Genomic DNA, 20,000 nt, shown 5'->3' with positions numbered 1-20,000 from the left:
CTGTGACCTGGAGACAGATCAGAAAGAAATAGAAAAGAAAAAAAGGTTTATCAATTTACAGGAAAATAGAATGAATTTTATAGATTTAAGATGTATGTAGTATATATGAAGTTCTTCATAGCTATCCAACATATTGAGCTGGGAATAATCTGTAGCATTAACTTTGAGAGGAGATTGTTAGCTAACCTCTAATTAGAACGCTAAAGTAGTTTCAATTATATAAATAAATAAATAAATAAATAAATAAATAAATAAATTTCCGTTATTCATCCCCAACAGGATATTTATCTTTAGAGTCTATTCCAAGGGATGACTGGAATGACCTAGGCGTCAGCCGCAGTGCAGCGCCGCAAATTGACTAGGGCGAGATGGCTTGCTCAATCAAGGCCACACACACAACGAGGCAGGTAGTCGAATTCGGTACCTAGGAAGCAAAGATCGTACCGCTGATCCAAGCTGCCTCCGATAGACCCTGCAACCAAATCACTGCTGAGTGGACATAGGGATCAGAAGGAGAAAAAAAATGATCATCAAGAGCCATTGGCTTATGGGGCGAGGATCCCTCTATTTGAGTTATCGGAGGAATCCAATTTACGGTATCCGTACAGTGTGATATTTATATGGGAAAAGAAATCGGTATTCTTTAAGGTCGAGTTTAAAGCATAAAGTGCTGAAGAGATGCCATAAAACAAATGCGCGTGCACATACAAGCAGATCAACATACACAGATCCACATACAGAGAGGGGGCGGAGTAGGTGAGAGAGAGAGGGAGAGAGAGGGGATGAAAAGGAGAGGGATGCAGGGAGGGAGAGAGATAGAAAGAGAGAGAGAGAGATGGAGAGAGAGAGAGAGATGGGGAGAGAGAGAGAGAGAGAGAGGAGTAGAGCAGAGATATTATATTATCTTTCATCCAGAAGGAGGATGAATATGAAGTTATAACGACGAAGAAGAAGAAGAAAAAGAAATTGAAGAAAAAAAACGTACAAACAGAAACATGCAATTTTATATATTTTGCAATTCAATTCGATTGTTTGAAGTAACTCTTTTCATTCATGAAAAAAAAAGATAACAATGGGAAGAAAAACTACACATCTAGAAAATCCATAGACAATTATGCTAAGGACACGGAAATAACACACGTAGGAATACACATACAGGTTGAGGAAGGCAAAGAAAAAAAGCCTGGCCTCAAAGGAGTCACTAGAGGAGGAGAGTGACGGTGACCGGGCCTTCTTCAAACCGATGTCAAGGGAGGCAATCGGAACTTCTTGTGACAGGATTCAGTCAGCCGAGATTAATAGTCAGGCGACGCTCCTGGATGTATGCTTGGAGTCTTAGAGAGGGGACAGCTACGACTGTGTTTTGGGCGAGTAGGACATCCCCCACATTCTTAGTTTGCCTTTTGTTGATATATTATTATGTGGGGTTTTTTTGTTATTGTTTTGTTTTGTTTTTCTTTCTTGGATTATTTCATAAGGCTGTTGTTAGACATTGTTGAGATTTTGGAATATGCAAAAACGATAGGTAGCGTTTTGTGTGATATACAAAAAGTCGTAATATTTGAAGCAGTAAAAATCACGATGCACCCCCCCCCCCACCCCCACCCTCCTAAAATTTGCCAATAGTAACTTTCTAATCAGGGGAACTTTTTTTTTTGTCAGTGACTCATAATAAAATCCTGTACGGGGAAATAGGGATGAAGATGATAATATCATTATATGTCTATATGTTCCCATTCTATTCTTGTTTGTAAATTCTGGATTAAATATCATCGCAATATCTTTTAAAATATTTTTTTTAAGGTGACGCACTAAATAGCCTAGATATATTTGTATGAAATAGCAAGAATGAAATGGCAAAACGAAGAGAATGAAAATACGAGTAATAAGGATTTTAATGACCGATTTGATAGATCCTAGTCATGGAAGACAACTACAGGGGAACACTTCCGGTTGACCTTGTCACCAAGGTCACATGACTTCCGTTGCACGTCTTAGCATGGGTGTTCTGTCGTTTGAAACAGCACGAAGGGGCTAAATTATAACAAATTAGCAGCATTATAGTGTATGGAACATGTAAAAATTGTTGTGTAGATTGGTAATTTAGTAATGGAAATTCCGAAAATTCACATGGGTAATTTTGATATATAAAAGAATAAAAAATGGAGTTGTCTAGCATGCTATTGAACTAAAAATTTGATGTCATGTCTTTGTCTCTCAGATGTCTTTCATATTCCTCATTATTGTCTTTTAATATATCAACTTTTAAACATCTTTTTACAATAAGCCATTTTTTGATGTTTAGCATGATATTGAATTAAGAATTGATGTCATATCTTTGTCTCTCAGAAGTCTTTCATATTCCTCATTATTGTCTTTTAATATAGCAACATTAAAACATCTTTTTACCGTAAGCCATTTGATTTTATACAATTATCAACTTTTCTTTCTAAACTCTTAATAATGGTTCTGAAGGTGTACGTTTATTTCATCTTCATATTTTCATAACACATATATCACTATTCATCTTCGTAGTTAATAAAGGTAGAACATGATATTTACTTATTTTCTAATACTATCATTATATCTATCACACTAAAGAGAATGGCTTCTGATCTATATGATCTCTAATGAGAATTTTGGATAAGACAATCGCGGCTTAAATATCAAGGGCTTAACTAATTAACTGCAGTACTCGGGAAGAAAAAAAAGTCATATTTAAGAATTTGGCTAGAAAATTCCTCCTTCAAATATCGATCGATTTAAATGGCATTTACTTTGTCAAAAACTATCAAACCTGAAACTTTGATGAAGACTTCGCGAAATCCCAGGTTTGAGAGATTTTGCCAAAATGAGGGTTATTTAAATCGATCGATATTAGAAGGGCGAGTTTTTCTAGCCAAATTTTTAAATACGACTTTTTCCAGAGTACGGCAGTTTAACTAGTAAAAGATCTGGCTAAACATGCCGGGACCGCATTCTGGTGCGAGGGCAAAACATGTTTGTCGAATTCTATTCACTCTAGGGTGAATCTCTTAAGAAGGGGGTCAGGACATTCCATTAGTACAAGACAGATTCTCTCGGAGGTCGTGGAGGTTGCGAGTGGTTGGCGGTGTACACAAGGGCTAAACGTTAGAAGGTTTGGAAATGGCTGGATGGATGAGATAGGTCGAAGGTTAGAGGTCAAGGCAAAAAGAAAACAAACGAAACTCTTTTGTAGAAGAAGATTTATTATTATTATTATTATTATTATTATTATTATTATTATTATTATTATTATTATTATTATTATTATTATTATTATTATTATTAGTTGCAGGATTATTCCAAAGTTTTCTACATCTTAGCACTATCTTTATGGATCACAATTGTCTGTAATATTTGTGATTTATCCAGCATTTCAATATATTATTCTATTTACAGTCTGGCATTATTTCTCTCCTTTTCCATCTCTCCCTCTCTCTCTCTCTCTCTCTCTCTCTCTCTCTCTCTCTCTCTCATTCTCGACTTCTCTTATCTTTCTTTCTCTCTGTGCCCTCTTCTCTCCCTTCCTCTCTTCCTTCTCTCTCTCTCTCTCTCTCTCTCTCTCTCTCTCCCTTTCTATCTATCTATCTATCTATCTATCTATCTATCTATCTATCTATCTATCTATTTATCACTCAATCAGTAAAGTATTATATCTGTTTCATTCTCTCTATCGATCCAAAGACTTTTCCGTTACCTTAAAAAAAACACCAAGGTATATCATTATGAACTGCAATTTTTTCTCTCACTCATTCAAACCATAATAATTAGTTATTAATCATAACGATATCGTCAAACCTTGGCTGATTATAAAGGCTTATTATTGACCAGCCCTACTCCTATAATATTCCACAAAATGTGAATAAAAAAAAAACGTTCTGCATGTTGTTTTAAGCGACAATACAGTCCAATTTTCACGACATTGGGTGTGAATTCAATACATTGAATAGGAAGAAAAAAGAGATTCTATACAATTGAAATACATAGAAGTTGTATATATAATACTACGACACAATGTCGGTAACAAAGGCGTCTGGAGGAGTGTTGTTGAGTAGAGTATTGATCACAGTTTATGTGTTATGGTTTGGAGTCGTACAATGAATGAGTGGAATGTATGACAGTGTATGGTCGAAGAAGTACGTGCCTCTTCTTGCAAGGGGCGATCTGTAAAGCGTTTTGATCACATTTAGTGGATATTGCGCTGTATATATGACTCTTAGAAGCCTCAGAAGGAGTGTTGTTGAGTAGAGTATTGATCAAAGTTTATGTGTTAAGGCTTGGTGTACAATGAATGAGTAGAATGTATGACTGTGTGTGTGGTGGAAATGGTACGTGCCTCTTCTTGCAAGGGCGATTTCTTATGCGTTTTGAGCACATTTAGTGGATATTGCGCAGTATATACGACATATAACACCCTCTGGAGGAGAGTTGTTGAGTAGAGTATTGATCAAAGTTCATGTGTTTTGGTTTGGAGTCGTACAATGAATGAGTGGAATGTTGTATGATTGTGGTGGAAATGGTACATGCCTCTTCTTGCAAGGGCGATTTTGAAAGACTTTTGAGCACATTTAGTGGATATTGCTCTGTATATACGACACATAACACCCTCTGGAGGAGAGTTGTTGAGTAGAGTATTGATCAAAATTCATGTGTTTGGGTTTGGAGTCGTACAATGAATGAGTGGAATGTTGTATGGTTGTGGTGGAAATGGTACATGCCTCTTCTTGCAAAGGCGATTTTGAAAGACTTTTGAGCACATTTAGTGGATATTGCGCAGTATGTACGAGACATAAAACCCTCTGGATAAATGTTGTTGAGTAGAGTCTTGATCACTGTTTATGTGTTATGGCTTGGGATCGTACAATGAATGAGTGGAATGTTGTATGGTTGTGGTGGAAATGGTACATGGCTCTTCTTGCAAGGGCGATTTCTTAAGCGTTTTGAGCACATTTAGTGAATATTGCTCTGTGTATACGACACATTATCGATAACAAAAGCGTATGGAGGAGTGTTGAGTAGAGTATTGATCAGAGTTTATGTGTTATGGTTTGGAATCACATGTTTGATTCACACATAACTCAGTCGTCCTTAGTGTTTTATTCATCGTGTTTTATTGATAAAGAGGAAACCCGAAACGACCACAGTATCTGTTTTCGTCTAATAAATTGAAGCTTACAATTCAACACTTATCGTTATTTTTTACTTCGAGCTTCAAGCAGCAACATTTTCATTTTGTATTATACAATATACTCTGGATTGACGTATTTACCTAAAAGAATAGACAAATGACTAAAGTGATTGTTAATATTGAAATAAGAAATTGGGTATGAAATGACTAAGGAGAAACAATATTTTAACCAGAGCAAACTCCAACTAAATAATAGTGCTCTGCAATAATTTTATTAGACAATTCCAAATTCGAATAAATCACGCGCTATCACCTCCAGAATAAAAAAAAATATGGACGTTATCGTTTTCTTAAAATTTATCGCCTCTTCGTGCCCACATGCCTAACGTTATGAAGAGAAACTGGGTCAAAAGTTGACCCTTAGCTCGCTAACTTCTTGTGATCTCCCGAAAATGAAGAGCTCTCTTACACTGACCCCCCAAGCGATTTCCGGTATCGGAGCATCAAATTTATGGCTTCTGTCAGCTTTAAATCACTGCCTTGATGGGCCAAACTTCAAAGATGTGAGGGAGATTGAAAAACAAAGATTTGGAAAAAACAGGCACAAAATGTGTTAAGCAAATTGCCCGTTGCCTCCTTTTTCTCTCAACCACCCCCCCCCCCCCCCCCCCCATTGCCCATTCTCTCCAACCTCAAACTATCCATTTTTTTTCATTCTTATTTTTTTACTTGTATTAATTCATCTAGATCGCCCCCCCCCCCCCGCCCCCTCTTTTACAATAACCCAAAACTTTTATGATCTCTCTCTCTCTCTCTCTCTCTCTCTCTCTCTCTCTCTCTCTCTCTCTCTCCTTCTCCCTCTAAACCATTAAAGACTGTGACAACACTCTCACATACTTTGGAGTCTAAATGGAAGTCAAGAGCTGTGCTTTATAGAATTCTACAAGCGGAGTGATTTGGAGGGAGGTGGGGGGGGGGGGGGGTTGAAGGGTGGATTACAAAGAATTTATTTATTTATTTTACACAAAGCTATGGAATACAAACAACTCCACTTGATAGCAGAGAAAGGTGCAAGAAGTAAATAAAAACATGACATTTTTTTATACGTCAGTTTTGTTCTCACTTGTCTCAATGCTATTCTTAATGTCCGTTTAACGTTACAAGAATAGCTGGTATATGTCGTTATTATTGTTATTATTATTATTATTATTATTATTATTATTATTATTATTATTATTATTATTATTATTATTATTATTATTCATGTATTATTATTATTATATTATTATTATCATTATCATTATTATTATTATTATTATTATTATATTATTATTATTATTATTATTATTATTATTATTATTATTATTATTATTATTATTATTATTATTATTATTATATATTTTATCATTATTATTGTTATTATTAACATCATTATCGTCATTATTATTGTTATAACCATCATCACCATTATTATCACTATTATTATTTATAATTTCACCACACTACTAGATATTTCCCATAAGAGTAAATAAATAATAAACAAGGAAAGAAAATGATTAAATAACAAATCATTAATAAATAAAAGAATACATAATATATCGATAAATGAATAAATAAATAATAATAAATAAATAAATATATAAATAAATAAATAAACTAAGCACCGGTCACTTTTTCTTTTCGAAAGACTAAACAGAGGCATGAGCAGCAGTGGCGGTTCCGCTGTCCGAGCACAGTACATAATGTCTGCCCCAATGTGAGTGAGTGTTGTAAAATGTGACTTTTGACCTTTGGTTGTCAGCACATGACCCCAACCACATCCATCCCCTCATCTGACTGGTCAAGCGTGAGTTATGACCAGACACTTTTGAGCCAGTTGTTCCGTCGTTGTCCTGTCCGCGTCCAGTTCTAAGTGTTTATCCATAGCTCTTGCCTTTATTCACCCCCCCCCCCCTTCCACTATTATCATCATCACATCTTTTCTTCTTCTTCTTCTTCTTCTTCTTCTTCTTCTTCTTCTTCTTCTTCTTCTTCTTCTTCTTCTTCTTCTTCTTCTTCTTCTTCTTCTTCTTCTTCTTCTTTCCTTCTTTCTTTCTTTCTTTCTTATTTTTTCTCTCTTTCTCTTTTTTTTCTTTCTTCTTCTTTCTTTCATTCATTTTTCCTTTTTTTTTCTTCATCTTCTTCTCTTTTCCCTCAACTCTAAATGTCACATACGTGTTGCAACAGTTTAGTAAATAGAGTGAAAACTGTTACTCAAGCCAATTTGGTGAATATTTACGCATATTAACTTATCTAATCAAAGCATTTTTTAAATTAAAATTTTCTCAATGTTAAAAAAAATAAAACACCAATAAGGCCCTTTTTATGTTAATTAATACATGGAAAATTAATAATCTTGAATAAACTTGTAAAAACTTTATTCTGATTTTCTCTCATATTCAACATTACACCAACATACTAAAAACCCCTTTTCTCCTTTTCGTCATAGTAGTTTTCGTTTCCATGGCTCACGAGGGGCCTAGCCCAATTGATCCTACAACGCCCTACGCCCCGGTCTAGTATTCATCATCTTTTTATTGTGCCCGTATTGATTCGACTGTCAGACTTATTATTACACCCCTACTCAAGGCTATCAACGCCGTCTCATAAATCTAGGCTTCGTGATCTACCAAGTGAGGTTTTCATTCAATCTCTTTAATATTTTTGGCTTATAAGTATTCGGCATAGAACATAGGAATCCCTGAAAACTCCAATGCCTGAGTAAGAAGTCAATAAGACTGATTCGCAAAACAAAACAAAATAAAGAGGAAAGAAAGAATTATTTAACATGAGCATATAGATGGAACAAAGTTGACGTCACTCAGTTCTTTGTTATTGTTTTTAGCCACCCATTCTCATCAGTCGTTCTCACTAAATTGGATTAATTAGACTATGAACGTGTATGTTACACATTGTTTTGTATGTTGTTAGGTTACACCGGGCGTCTCCAGATGTTATAAGTCTGTTGTTTTTTTTTAACTGAACGCAATGCATCAATAGCTATTTAGCATAGAACAAAACGGTCCCTAGAAGCTCTATTGTCTGAATGAGAAGTTCAAACTGACTCGCAAAACGAAATGAGATAAAGAGGAAATAAAGAATAATTATCTTTAAAACATCAGCTTCTATATAACGCAATATCCTCCACACGAACTCAGAGGCTTTACAAAGGGTCCAATACCAACAATTATGTTTTATGTAAGATAGGACATGACGCCTCTGAGGCGCTGTTACAATTTTTTTTAGACTGGATCGCCAGGAAAAGTGAGAAATAAATAAAAAGAAAGTAAAAAATATTTTTGAACCGGTTAAAGTCTGCTAAAGTTCATCATACATATTCTCAAATCTTAATGTCCACCTTAATTGGCTAAGCTAGGTAGGTCTAATTCAGGCCTGTCAGAGAGTCAGAGAGTACTTTGCTATAAAGAGAATTCAAATCCAAAGTAAGGTAAATTCCTTCAAACCAAATAATATTTTGGGTGCAAACGCGTGGACTGATATTAGCGCTAATTAATTCGTTGACAATTTTCTACAGTATCTTGTAAGGACTAACTAAATCAACTAATTCCAGATTCAATGTCCACAAATCACTGGTTTCCCCACAGTTCCCCAGACTTCGCGAAGTCTCGGGTTTAAGCGATTTTGGCCAAGATTAGGGTCATTTAAATCGATTAAATATTTGAAGGACGACTTATCTGGTCACATTTTTAATACGTGTCCTTCTAGAGTAAGGCACTTAACTGGTTACTTGATCGATATTTAAAATACAAAATTTATGGCCATATTAAAAGGGGGAAAAAACTGTTTTGGCATTTATTTGTTTTTGGCAGAGCAGCAGTCAGCGGCGGTCCCTTTCCACAGAAATCAATGGACGAAGTCGTCAACGCACAGTGACCGCTGGGTGAGTGGCTAGTCAACCATCTTATTTCCGGCCCAGCAAATTGATTCGATGTCCAACCAGTGGACACAACAATGCCGTGTCCGAGTACAATGAAATCCTCATGACTAAATGCATATTATTTTTCTTTTTGGAAGCTCATTTGTATTATCTTGGAGGGAGGTGGGGGGGGGGGGGAATGTTGGGGGAAGAGCAGCGGAGGTAGGAGAGGGGGCTACAGTATATTTACTGACTAGTGAGTGACAACGATATGTCTGTATAAACTAAAAAAATCTTAAACTTATGATTAAAAAAAAAGAATTCCATAGTTTGAAGTCATTTTAAATGTTCTTATTCATTTATCCATCTATCACTTATTTATTCATATATTAAAATTTATTTATTTATCTATTTATTTTAACATTGATGATCTCCGCTGAGATAGCATTAGTTCTTTCCATAGGTTATTCTTATTTCTTATAAAAAACCAAGTGTATAAAAGAAAACTCTGATACTTCTACCGGCCCAAAGAGAAGTGCACGTTTGAGAGTTTTTTGATTGTTTGTTTTGTTTGTTTTTTTTGGGTTTTTTTTTGTTTTTTTTTTCTTCTTTTTTTTTCCAAGATAAGGGTCATTTAAATAGATCGATACTTTGAAGGACGAGTTTTCTGGCCAAATTTTTAAATACGAGTTTTTCCATAAAATGGTAGTTAATTGGTTAATTTTCTAAAAGAAAACAGACATAAGAATGTCATTGTGCGAGACAATAGACCAGTAATCCGTGGTTAATCCTATTTTATTGACAGATTATGTATGTAGATGGATTGCTTATCGACCACCCTAGCTGGCAAAAATCCCCCAAATGTCCGGTCAATTTGATTTGATGTTGGTTGGTCATCTTATTATGCCCATATTCCGGCCACAGCTTGCGCCAAAATTGGAGATTAATTTGAGTTTCGGTATAATTTGCAAATGAATATAGAATGATTCAGCTAGTATAGAGGAAGATTTGAAAAACAAAACAAAACAAAAAAAAAACAAAAAAACATGGGGGTTTAGGGAGCACAGTGAACTTTCAGGTGTTGTTAAAAATATGGAGAAAAAATAAATCATTCAGAGCCAGTAAACCAGTGGAGCCGGAGATTATGTTTCTATCCAGGTATCTATAGATAGTTCGAAGATGACGTCAATAAAGTCTTTGTTATTGTTTTTTGCCATCCGCGTTTATGAGTAATGCTCACTGACTTGTATTAACCCGACTATAAACGTTCATGGATACACACAGTTCTGTGTGTTGATCCGTCATACTTCCGGATGGCAATGTTATGAGCTTCTAAGTCAAACGCATACTATCTATAACGTGAAATGGACAACAGCAATTGCTTCTTCCTACCCTTTGCATTGTCTATCCCAAAATCCTCTCCACCAGATCTAACAGAGGGGGCGAGGGGGAGGGGAGGGGGGGGGTCCGGAAAAAAAACAACAACTTGCTTCACCCGAGATCGATCTCGATCTATTTGCGTGTGAAATAGAGCACTCTACCAACTGAGCTATGTGAACCTCAAATACCAAGACAATGTGGATATCAATTTTACGATATATGGAGATGTCCTGTATAAAAGCTCTATATGGTTACAACTCTTTTGGCGAATTACAATGTCGGAGCATAACACCATATGGTATAAAATACTATTTCAACCCGCCTAGCATAGCACAACGTTATAAAATACTATTTCACCCCGCCTACTATTACTAAAAATAACAGAAACTGAAGTTTAAACTGAAAAATAGATTTCGTTTGCGGTAAAATAAGTCTTCACGATGTGAGAACCGTATGTTTTTCTCTCCAGAGCCATATTTTTTTTTTTTGTTTTAGCTCATTCCGATCTTGCTTATTATGATACTGTTGCCGGGCAACAAAAACAAACGTTGGTTAACGGCGGGAAGACATCGCTCTTAATTTCCTGTTCCGTTTCTGTCGTGTCTAGGGCTACGTTTAGTGGGACAAGTGGATAATGTACACCGTAAATATTTCTACAGATACTTTTGAAGAAAAGGTCATTCGTTACATGGGGTAGACATAGCGAAATGGTGTTTTTATGGTGTTTTTCGGCGATTCATTCCTCCTCGTGTTTGATAAGTGTAATAGCAGTATCATCATCATCATCATCATCATCATCATCATCATCATCATCATCATCATCATCATCATCATCATTACCATCATCATGATCATCGTCGTCGTCGTCGTTATTATTATTATTATTATTATTATTATTATTATTATTATTATTATTATTATTATTATTATTATTAACATTAGTAGTAGTCGTAATAGAAGTAGTAGTAGTAGTAGTAGTAGTAGTAGTAGGAGGAGGAGGAGGAGGAGGAGGAGTAGTAGGAGAATGGGTAGTAGTAGTAGTAGTAGTAGTAGTAGTAGTAGTAGTAGTAGTAGTAGTAGTAGTAGTAGTAGTAGTAGTAGTAGTAGTAGTTGTTGTTGTTGTTGTTGTTGTTGTAGCAGTAGCAGTAGTAGTAGTAGAAGGAGGAGGAGGAGGAATAAGAAGAGGAAGCAGGGGAAGAAGAAATGATTAATAGGAGGAGGAGAAAAAAGAAATGACGAGGACGAGGAGGAGAAGGAAGAAGAAGAAGAAGAAGAAGAAGAAGAAGAAGAAGAAGAAGAAGAAGAAGAAGAAGAAGAAGAAGAAGAAGAAGAAGAAGAAGAAGAAGAAGAAGAAGAAGAAGAAGAAGGAGGAGGAGGAGGAGGAGGAGGAGGAAGGAGAGAGAGAGGAGAAGAAGAAGGGAAGAAGAGAAGAAGAAGAAGAAGAAGAAGAAGAAGAAGAAGAAGAAGAAGAAGAAGAAGAGGGGGGGGGGTAAGGGGGTGGGTTGAGAAGGGGAAGAAACATACGGTGCTCCAGGCAGGCCACTGTTGTTTTACATTATCATCATTACTCCAAATACGCGAAATATGCCAGTTGTTTAATTTTTCACCGACATACAAATCCATGTTTTCTTACAATTTCCGAGCCCCTAGCCCTTGCTAACCCCACGCTATTTTCACAATCCAAAACCCATCACGAGCATGTTTGTTTACATCCACATTTTACAGTGACGTATCGAAAATCAAAGCATTTTAAAGTTTAACCAGTTAACTGCCGTACTCTAGAGAGAAAAAAAAACCAACTCATATTTTAAAATTTGGCCAGAAAACTCGTCCTTCAAATATCTATCAATTTGGGTAACCCTCATCTTGGCTAAAACTCTCAAACTTGGGGCTTTAATAAAGACTTTGCAAAGTCCCAGGTTTGAGAGTTTTTGCTAAGACGAGAGTCAGTTAAATCGGTCTATATTTGAAGGATGATTTTTCTGGCCAAATTAAATCTTTTTTAAAAACTTGTTTTTGCCAGAGTACATACGGCAGTTTTAAGTTTAACCTTGTCCGTTCCTTCGTCGAAAATCTGCGGAGTGGCTGAGTGGGGTTGGCTGAAAAAGTTAAATAGGATTTCAACCGTCGGATTGTTGTGAAACTTAAAACGGATGTTAGTTGATTCTAGGGGGAAGACTGGGGAGGCTGGTGATGGAATGAACGAGATTAAACTCTCAAAACCTCTTTCTAAAAAATGTTCAACATCTTAATCATGTATCGCCTGGTGTACGGAAAATCTGTATTTTTTTAATTTTTAAAAATTTTTATTTTTATTTTTGCTCATAATGATAATGGTTATGATAAATCAATTGCGGCTATGTTGTCTAGTTGTATGACACTCGCTTTCGGATCGGAAGGTCCTGGGTTCGAGCCTCGGGCTCGGCGCATAGTTGAGTCCTTGGAAAAGGCTCTTTACTCACATTCTCTCACCGTACTCAGGTGTCAAATGAGTACCTGGCCGTTAACAGCGTTGTCTTTGTCCGAAAAATTGTAATACCGCCTACATGTTAAATGTTGCTGTTGACCAAGGACCTCTTGTTAAGCGCTTTGAGCACATTTAGTGGATATTGCGCTATATAAAGCTCAATTATTTTAATTATATTATAATTGCGGCAATGTCGTGATCTAGTGGTGTGATACTCGCTTTCGGATCGGAAGGTCTTGAGTTTGAGCCTCGCTCGGTGCATAGTTGGAAAAAGTCATTTTAATGATGATCTCAAAAAATTATATTTGAAACTTTTTGAACATTTGGGGTTTAATTTAATGAATCAATCGGTAGTACAAATCCCGATAGCTCAGTTGGTAGAGCACTCGCTTCACACGCTCCAGGCAGCAGTCGAGATTTTTTCTTTCCCCTCCCCCCCCCCCCCCTCCACCCACCCCCCACCCCAACCCCCTGTCCCACAAAGCAATGATTGGGTAGCTGGGTCTATTAGATCTGGTGGAAAGTACTTTGCAATAGACCGGCGTACTATCCAAAGGATAGCACGCAATTGATATTGTCCGCTCTGAATGACTTTTTTATATTGCCAATTTGTAAGAAGAAAACTGTTTTTTTAATTGTTTTTTTTTCTTTTCGAAGTACGGCAGTGTAGCTTTTGTGAATTAAAAGAATAAATTTCACGGCCGTGCACGTTCACGGCAACGATTACGACTCTCTCCCCCTCTCTCTCTCTCTCTCTCTCTCTCTCTCTCTCTCTCTCTCTCTCTCTCTCTCTCTCTCTCTCTCTCTCTCTCTCTCTCCGAGACTCACCTCTCTTCCTCGAGTGTTTCTTGGCGCCGTTGGCGTTTCCGGGCGTGTCTGGGCTTTGACTGGACGGGGACGAGGACGTGGACGGTAGGCCATGGTCCAGGATTTCTTCTGGGAGATTGCACAAGAGTGGATCAAACATTTAAACGTTTGTAAAGCATTTTGAGCATATTTAGTGGATATTGCGCTATATAAGAGCTCAATTATTTTTTTTAAACGTCATGAGCATTGGGCGTGTGAGCATCATATATATAGCGCAATGTCCACTAAAAGTGGCTCAAAGCGCGTTACAAGGAGTCCGACCCCAGTCAACATTGAACATGTGAGACGAGGCTTTGACGCCTGATTAGACGATATTATTACAATTTTTTTACCCGACAGAGACACAACGCTGTTAACATCTTAATTTACATCTGAGTTTTGTGGAGAAAAAAAGGGAGTAAAAGAGTAATATTATCCAGGGACTCAATCATGCGCCGCTCGGAGCGGGACTTGAACTTTCGACTATCTATTCCGAAAGCGAGTGTCATAACTTACACAGCCGCACAATTTTGCAATCCGTGCATGTAACGGCTGTGCGATTGGGTTTTTATTATTTATTTTATTTTTTGTTTATTTAGTCGGGGGTTTTTTTGGTTTTTTTGTTTGTTTGTTTTGTTTTTTGTTGTTGTTGTTGTTGTTTTTTTTTTGTTTTTTTTTTTTGTTTTTTTTTTGGGGGGGGGGTGGTTGGTTGGTTCGTCCCAGAAATATCAAGATAGATGTAAATTGTGCGTCTATGTGGTCTTGTGGTACGATACTCGCTTTCGGATCGGAAGGTCCTGTGTTCGAGCTTCGATCGGCGCATCGTTCAGTCCGTGGAAAAGGCTCTTTACTCATATTCTCTCTACCGTATTCAGGTGTAAAATGAGTACCTGGCCGTTAACAGCGTTGTCTCTGTCGGGGAAAAAAAATTGTAATATCGCCTTACAGTCGTCATGTCTCGTTCTACATGTTACGTGTTGATGTTGGTCAGGGACCTGTTGTAAAGCACTTTGAGCACGTTTACTGGATATTGCGCTATATACAATCTCAATTTTTTTGGGTTAAAAAAAATATCATTTCTGCTCAAATTTCTGAAGATATAAAACGATTAAACTTGATCAATGGTCTTTTGATGATTGTGTGTCGGTTGCTTTATTGATGTTGTTGATGTTGTTGTTGTTGTTGTTGTTGTTGTTGTTGTTGTTGTTGTTGTTGCTGTAGTAATCATTATAGGGTTTGTGTTTTTTTACAACGCTTTGGATACCTTCTCGAGTCATTTTAGCATCAATTCTTTAAATAAGTGGACGTTTTTGTAAATTAATAAAGCGATTGATAATGATAATGATTATAATAGTGATTATACTAGTAAAAATAATGATGATAGTAATAATAATAGTAATAATATTAATAATAATAAATAATAATAATAATAATAATAATAATAATATAATAATAATATAATAAAATAATAATAATAATAATAATAAAATACTACTACTACTATAATAATAATAATATAATAATAATAATAATAATAATAATAATAATATAATAATAAAAATAATTATAGTAATAATATTGATAATAATAATAATAATAATAATAATAATAATAATAATAATAATATAATAATAATAATAATATAATAATAATAATAATAATAATAATAATAATAATAATAATAATATATAATAATAATAATAATAATAATAATATATAATAATAATAATAATAATAATAATAATAATAATAATAATAATAATAATAATAATAATAATAATATAATAATAATAATATATAATATAATAATAAATAATAATATTAATACTAATAATAACAACAACAATAGCATAATAGAAAATTATTATTTAGAAAATCAAGATACAATAAACTGTTTTCAATTTTCAAAACTAAAAAAAAAAGACTTTGGCGATTCTAGAAAAAGATTGTTGAACTGAGTATAAATCATGCGTTATGATCTGCACTACTTTCTGTACCTTTATCAACACATATAGTGAATAATTCCTTATAGAAATTGATTAGGCAGTATTTCTAAAAAAATCCCCAATCAATTTGTGATAAATGCTTTAATTATTAGATATAAATGTAAAAATGAATAGATAGATGGATTACCTGATAAGTTATAAGAATATGAACAAATAAATAAATGATTAAATAAATAAATAAATAAATATAAAGATAAATAAATAAATAGAAATAGAAATAGACAAATAAATAAATAAATAAATGAATAACTAATTAAATAAAAAGATAAATAAATAAACAAATTCTTCAAATAAGTCTCGAACTCGATACTTTTGTAAAAAAAATTATTAAAAATTAAATTGAAGGCAATCTTAATTCGTTGATTTATGTTTTTTCGCTAAATGTCTTTGTCAGTATCCGACAATTTAATGACAATGCAACAACAAAAACCTTACAAAAAAAAAACGCATAAAAACCCACATACAAAGGCGAAAAAAAAGAGTAAAAATACAACCTACAATAGTATCAATTTCGCTACACGTCATTAACCAATCAAAATCCTTCTTATTTAGTCCTACTTTGGATCTAATTCCAAAACTTTTCTTTAATGCAAATTTAATGAACCATTTAGATTTCTAAGGCGATCTAAATACAAAAGCATGTCATAAATTTTCTCACACTTCACAGAGCATAAAGTTGTAAATTCAAGCTGTTTAACAAATTATCTCAACGTGAATCCATTCAGATTACATTAAAGGCCCATACTGGTTTTTACTGTATCAATTCATTCAATAGAAACTAAAATGAAATGAAACAACGAATGCTGCTGCTGCTGTGTAAGAATGAAACAAAAGCAAGTCTAAGAATGAAACAAAATAAAATAAAGTCTGAGAATGAAACAAGAGACTTTAAAGGACGAGAGGTTTTCCAAAACTCTCTTACTCATTTTTTTTCCCCATATTGAGATATTAAGGATTATTTCCCCTAAAATTACTCATTCAGTCTATTATTTCATAATATTTAAATTCAAATTCATACAAATCTAGGGAAATTGTGCATGTGCCAATTGATGTTTTAAAATAAGTTTACATTTCAAATTATTATATTATCTGGATGGAAAATCTCAAAAAGTAGAAAAATCGACTTAACGAGATTTTGGAAAACCAGCCTTCGAATATAAAAAACATCGATACATTTGAGACAATTAAACATGGAGCCCAGAAGGCGGTTGCTGGTCGTAAAAAGAAGCTACCTTTACCATGTCCTTATTTCAAAATAAAGGGGGGGGGGGGGGGAATGGGGAATAAAAACAGTCTGATTTAGACGGGTGAATAAGAAATGTATTTCTACAATGGAAAACAACGACAATTATAGATTAAATGTTAATTTGTTTTCTTTTTATAATTGACGGGGGTTGGGTGATTGAAGAGATGGGTGAGATGGGGTTGGGGTGTGGGGGGGGGGGAGTGGTGGTTGGAGGTAATTTAGTTAAATCAAAGGTAATAAAATCGACTTTTAATTTGATTTGTCTGGAATCGATCATCTAAAAGTTGGTGTGTACAAGAAGAATGAATGGTCTCTCTCTCTCTCTCTCTCTCTCTCTCTCTCTCTCTCTCTCCCACCACACACCTTTCTTCTCTGTCTCCTCTTTCTCGTTCTCTCTCTTTCTCTCTGTCTCTCTCTCTTTCTATCTTCTTCTCTCTCTCTCTCTCTCTCTTCTTCTCCTCTTTTCTCTCTCTCTCTCTCATTTCCCTCTATCACACACTCCTTTTTCTCTCTCTTCTCTCTTCTCTCTCTCTCTCTCCTTCTCTCTCTCTCTCTCTCTCTTCTTTCTCTTCTTTCTTCTCTCTCTTTCTTTCTTTCTTCTTCTTCTTCTCTCTCTTTTCTTTCTCTCTTTTCTTCTTCTTCTCTCTCTCTCTCTCTCTTCTTTCTTTCTTCCTTTCTTTCACACACACACCCACGCACACACGCTCAAACCCACAAACCATACGCACGCGAATACATTATAATATACAAATAGTACTACGGTTTAATATTTCAAAGGGGCCGCGACCATCCACTCGTATCTAACACGTAAATGGTTAGTTAAATCTGAACCCAGCAAAGCGTGGACACAATTTTGTCATGGGAATTTTTTGAAAAACCCTGAACTGTAAATAAAATATGATTAACGAAAGTTAATGAGTTTTGAAGCTCGCTGTTAATTTGTTTCTAAATTATGTTTTATTGACGTGCAAAGTAGTTATTGGTAGGGTGTTATTTGCGCCGACTGAAGAGTTTAATAGTTATCCATATCGTAAAATAGAAATGAGCAGGGAGAATTTTTGAACTGCTAATAATTATTTACTAGAGAGGAATGTTAGGCAGTTAGTTGTCCTTGAAGTAACGAATATCATATCACATCATATCATATCATATCATATCATATCATATCATATCATATCATATCATATCATATCATATCATATCATAATGTCATATCATATCATTATATACGATTTTTGACGGATGTCGTGAATTATGTTGACCCGAAAGCCAAAAGACCCAGTCCTTGATGTTTTTCTTCGAGGTTTTTCCTCGATGCCAACGCGCTACAAATTTCGTCTAAAATCGTATTTTAAAACCTTATTCTTATACATCTAAGAAAATTTCAAGGAAATAAAATGCTAAAAATAATGAATGGATGATAACACCAAATTATCAATCTATCAGACATCACTATTTATTATCGGACCCGTATTTTAATAGGTAAAACAAAACAACGACACATTTTGATAGGAATTTGAGAGTTTTTGACATAATATGATGGGGGTCATTTTAATCGATTGGTTGAAGGACGAATTTCTGGTCAAAATTTTTTTAAAGTATGTTTGATTTTTGTTTTGCTGTGTTTTGTTTTGTTTTGTTTTCAGAGTACGACAGGCATAGAGACCCGATTACATAATGTCTTCATTGGAAGATATATTTTCATATTGCTACCCTAACCCTTTCCTTACCAGCCACAGAAGAATTGTCACATTCATTACGATATAAATGAACACTTTTACAATTCTAATTGCTTTTGTAGAACACAGAAGTTTAAAAGTTTTAGCCATAGCTATTAAAATCTTGACACTGCGTTGTAGAGCTTATTAAGTTGAACAATATTATGTATAGAATGTATTTGTTGCTTTTCTGTTTGAGTGAAGAAGAATCTATTTTAGTATTGGGTAGTGTGATGTTTCGCGGAAAATTTTGAAAAAGAAAAAGCTGGTAAAGAGAGAGTTAAGTGTGCAATAATTATGAATAGACGTGTAGACAAGTATTATTGAATTTCTTTATTATTCCTCCCCTTTCCCCAAATAGTAACACGTAATGATATCACGTTTACAATAATAATTAGTGACGTCAGATTATAAAACGTTAAATTTCACTAAAATTAGATTTTTGAAAAAAGAAATAGACTCTATCATGTTAATATTTTTGAAAATGTCTTTTACTCAGAGATGACGAAATCGGAATCAATTGAGGGGTAGAATAAAAGATTTCTTACACTCTTGCGTTTTGGAATTCGAACTTTGTACCCAACGCGTACTCGCAAGCTCGTGCAGCGGTTGGGAACACGTCCGGAATTCCAAAAAGCAAGAATGTAAGAATTGTATATTATCGAAACGTTTTGACTGCACACTTATAATACAATAATATCTTAAATAGGCTCCACCAACCGTGCACATATATGCAGGTCTGACATCCGAACTCACTTATTGGCCTAGTTTAACATTGTTGTAATGGACAATATTTTGCGTCATTTTTTAAAAGATTTCCATTACAACAGTGGACCCATAAGGAATATTTGTTAGTACTGGGCAGGTCTGCCTCTAACCCAACCATTTGGCATCTCGGGGTTTTGAGTTTGAGTATTTCACTATGCCCCCCCCCCTCCCTTTCCCCAACCTTCTTCCCTTCCTTCCTTTAACCCCACCAATGTAATCAGGCCAATTTTGAAGGATAGTATAACATTCATAACATTCATAAATAAATGTTATCGATGCTATGCTTTTAGGAAAAATACTCGAAACATCCACCAGCCTGATATACCTTACCAACACACAAAATTATAATGTGTAACCTTGAACGTTTATAGTCTCATTGTTCCAATTTAGTGAGGACTTATTAAAAAGGATGTCTAAACCCCCCCCCCCCCCAAAGAAAAAAAAAAACAAAAACAACAACAACAACAAAGAGCTGAGTGACGTCAATTTCGTTCACTCTAT

General features: G+C 34.9%; 1 protein-coding gene across 1 annotated transcript in view; it reads right to left on the bottom strand.

The window, feature by feature from the left end:
• LOC144978728 (paired box protein Pax-6-like) overlaps nucleotides 1–20,000 on the bottom strand; it is a 115,683-nt gene that overhangs the window by 44,103 nt on the left and 51,580 nt on the right. Inside the window, exons 3-4 of the mRNA XM_078925160.1 lie at nucleotides 13,744–13,851; nucleotides 1–7 (exon numbers count right to left, since the gene is read on the bottom strand). The exon at nucleotides 1–7 is cut by the window's left edge and continues 124 nt beyond it. Coding sequence (XP_078781286.1) covers nucleotides 1–7; nucleotides 13,744–13,851 — 115 coding nt within the window. The remainder of the gene's footprint in view (nucleotides 8–13,743; nucleotides 13,852–20,000) is intronic.

Source organism: Berghia stephanieae, chromosome 8 (genome assembly GCF_034508935.2).
Source record: "Berghia stephanieae isolate SIO BIC M18660-M18661 chromosome 8, UCSD_Bste_1.3, whole genome shotgun sequence".
In the NCBI taxonomy this organism is placed as follows: Eukaryota; Metazoa; Mollusca; class Gastropoda; order Nudibranchia; family Aeolidiidae; genus Berghia; species Berghia stephanieae.
The sequence above is the reverse complement of the archived record's forward strand: the minus strand, read 5'-3'. Positions and strand labels throughout refer to the sequence as shown.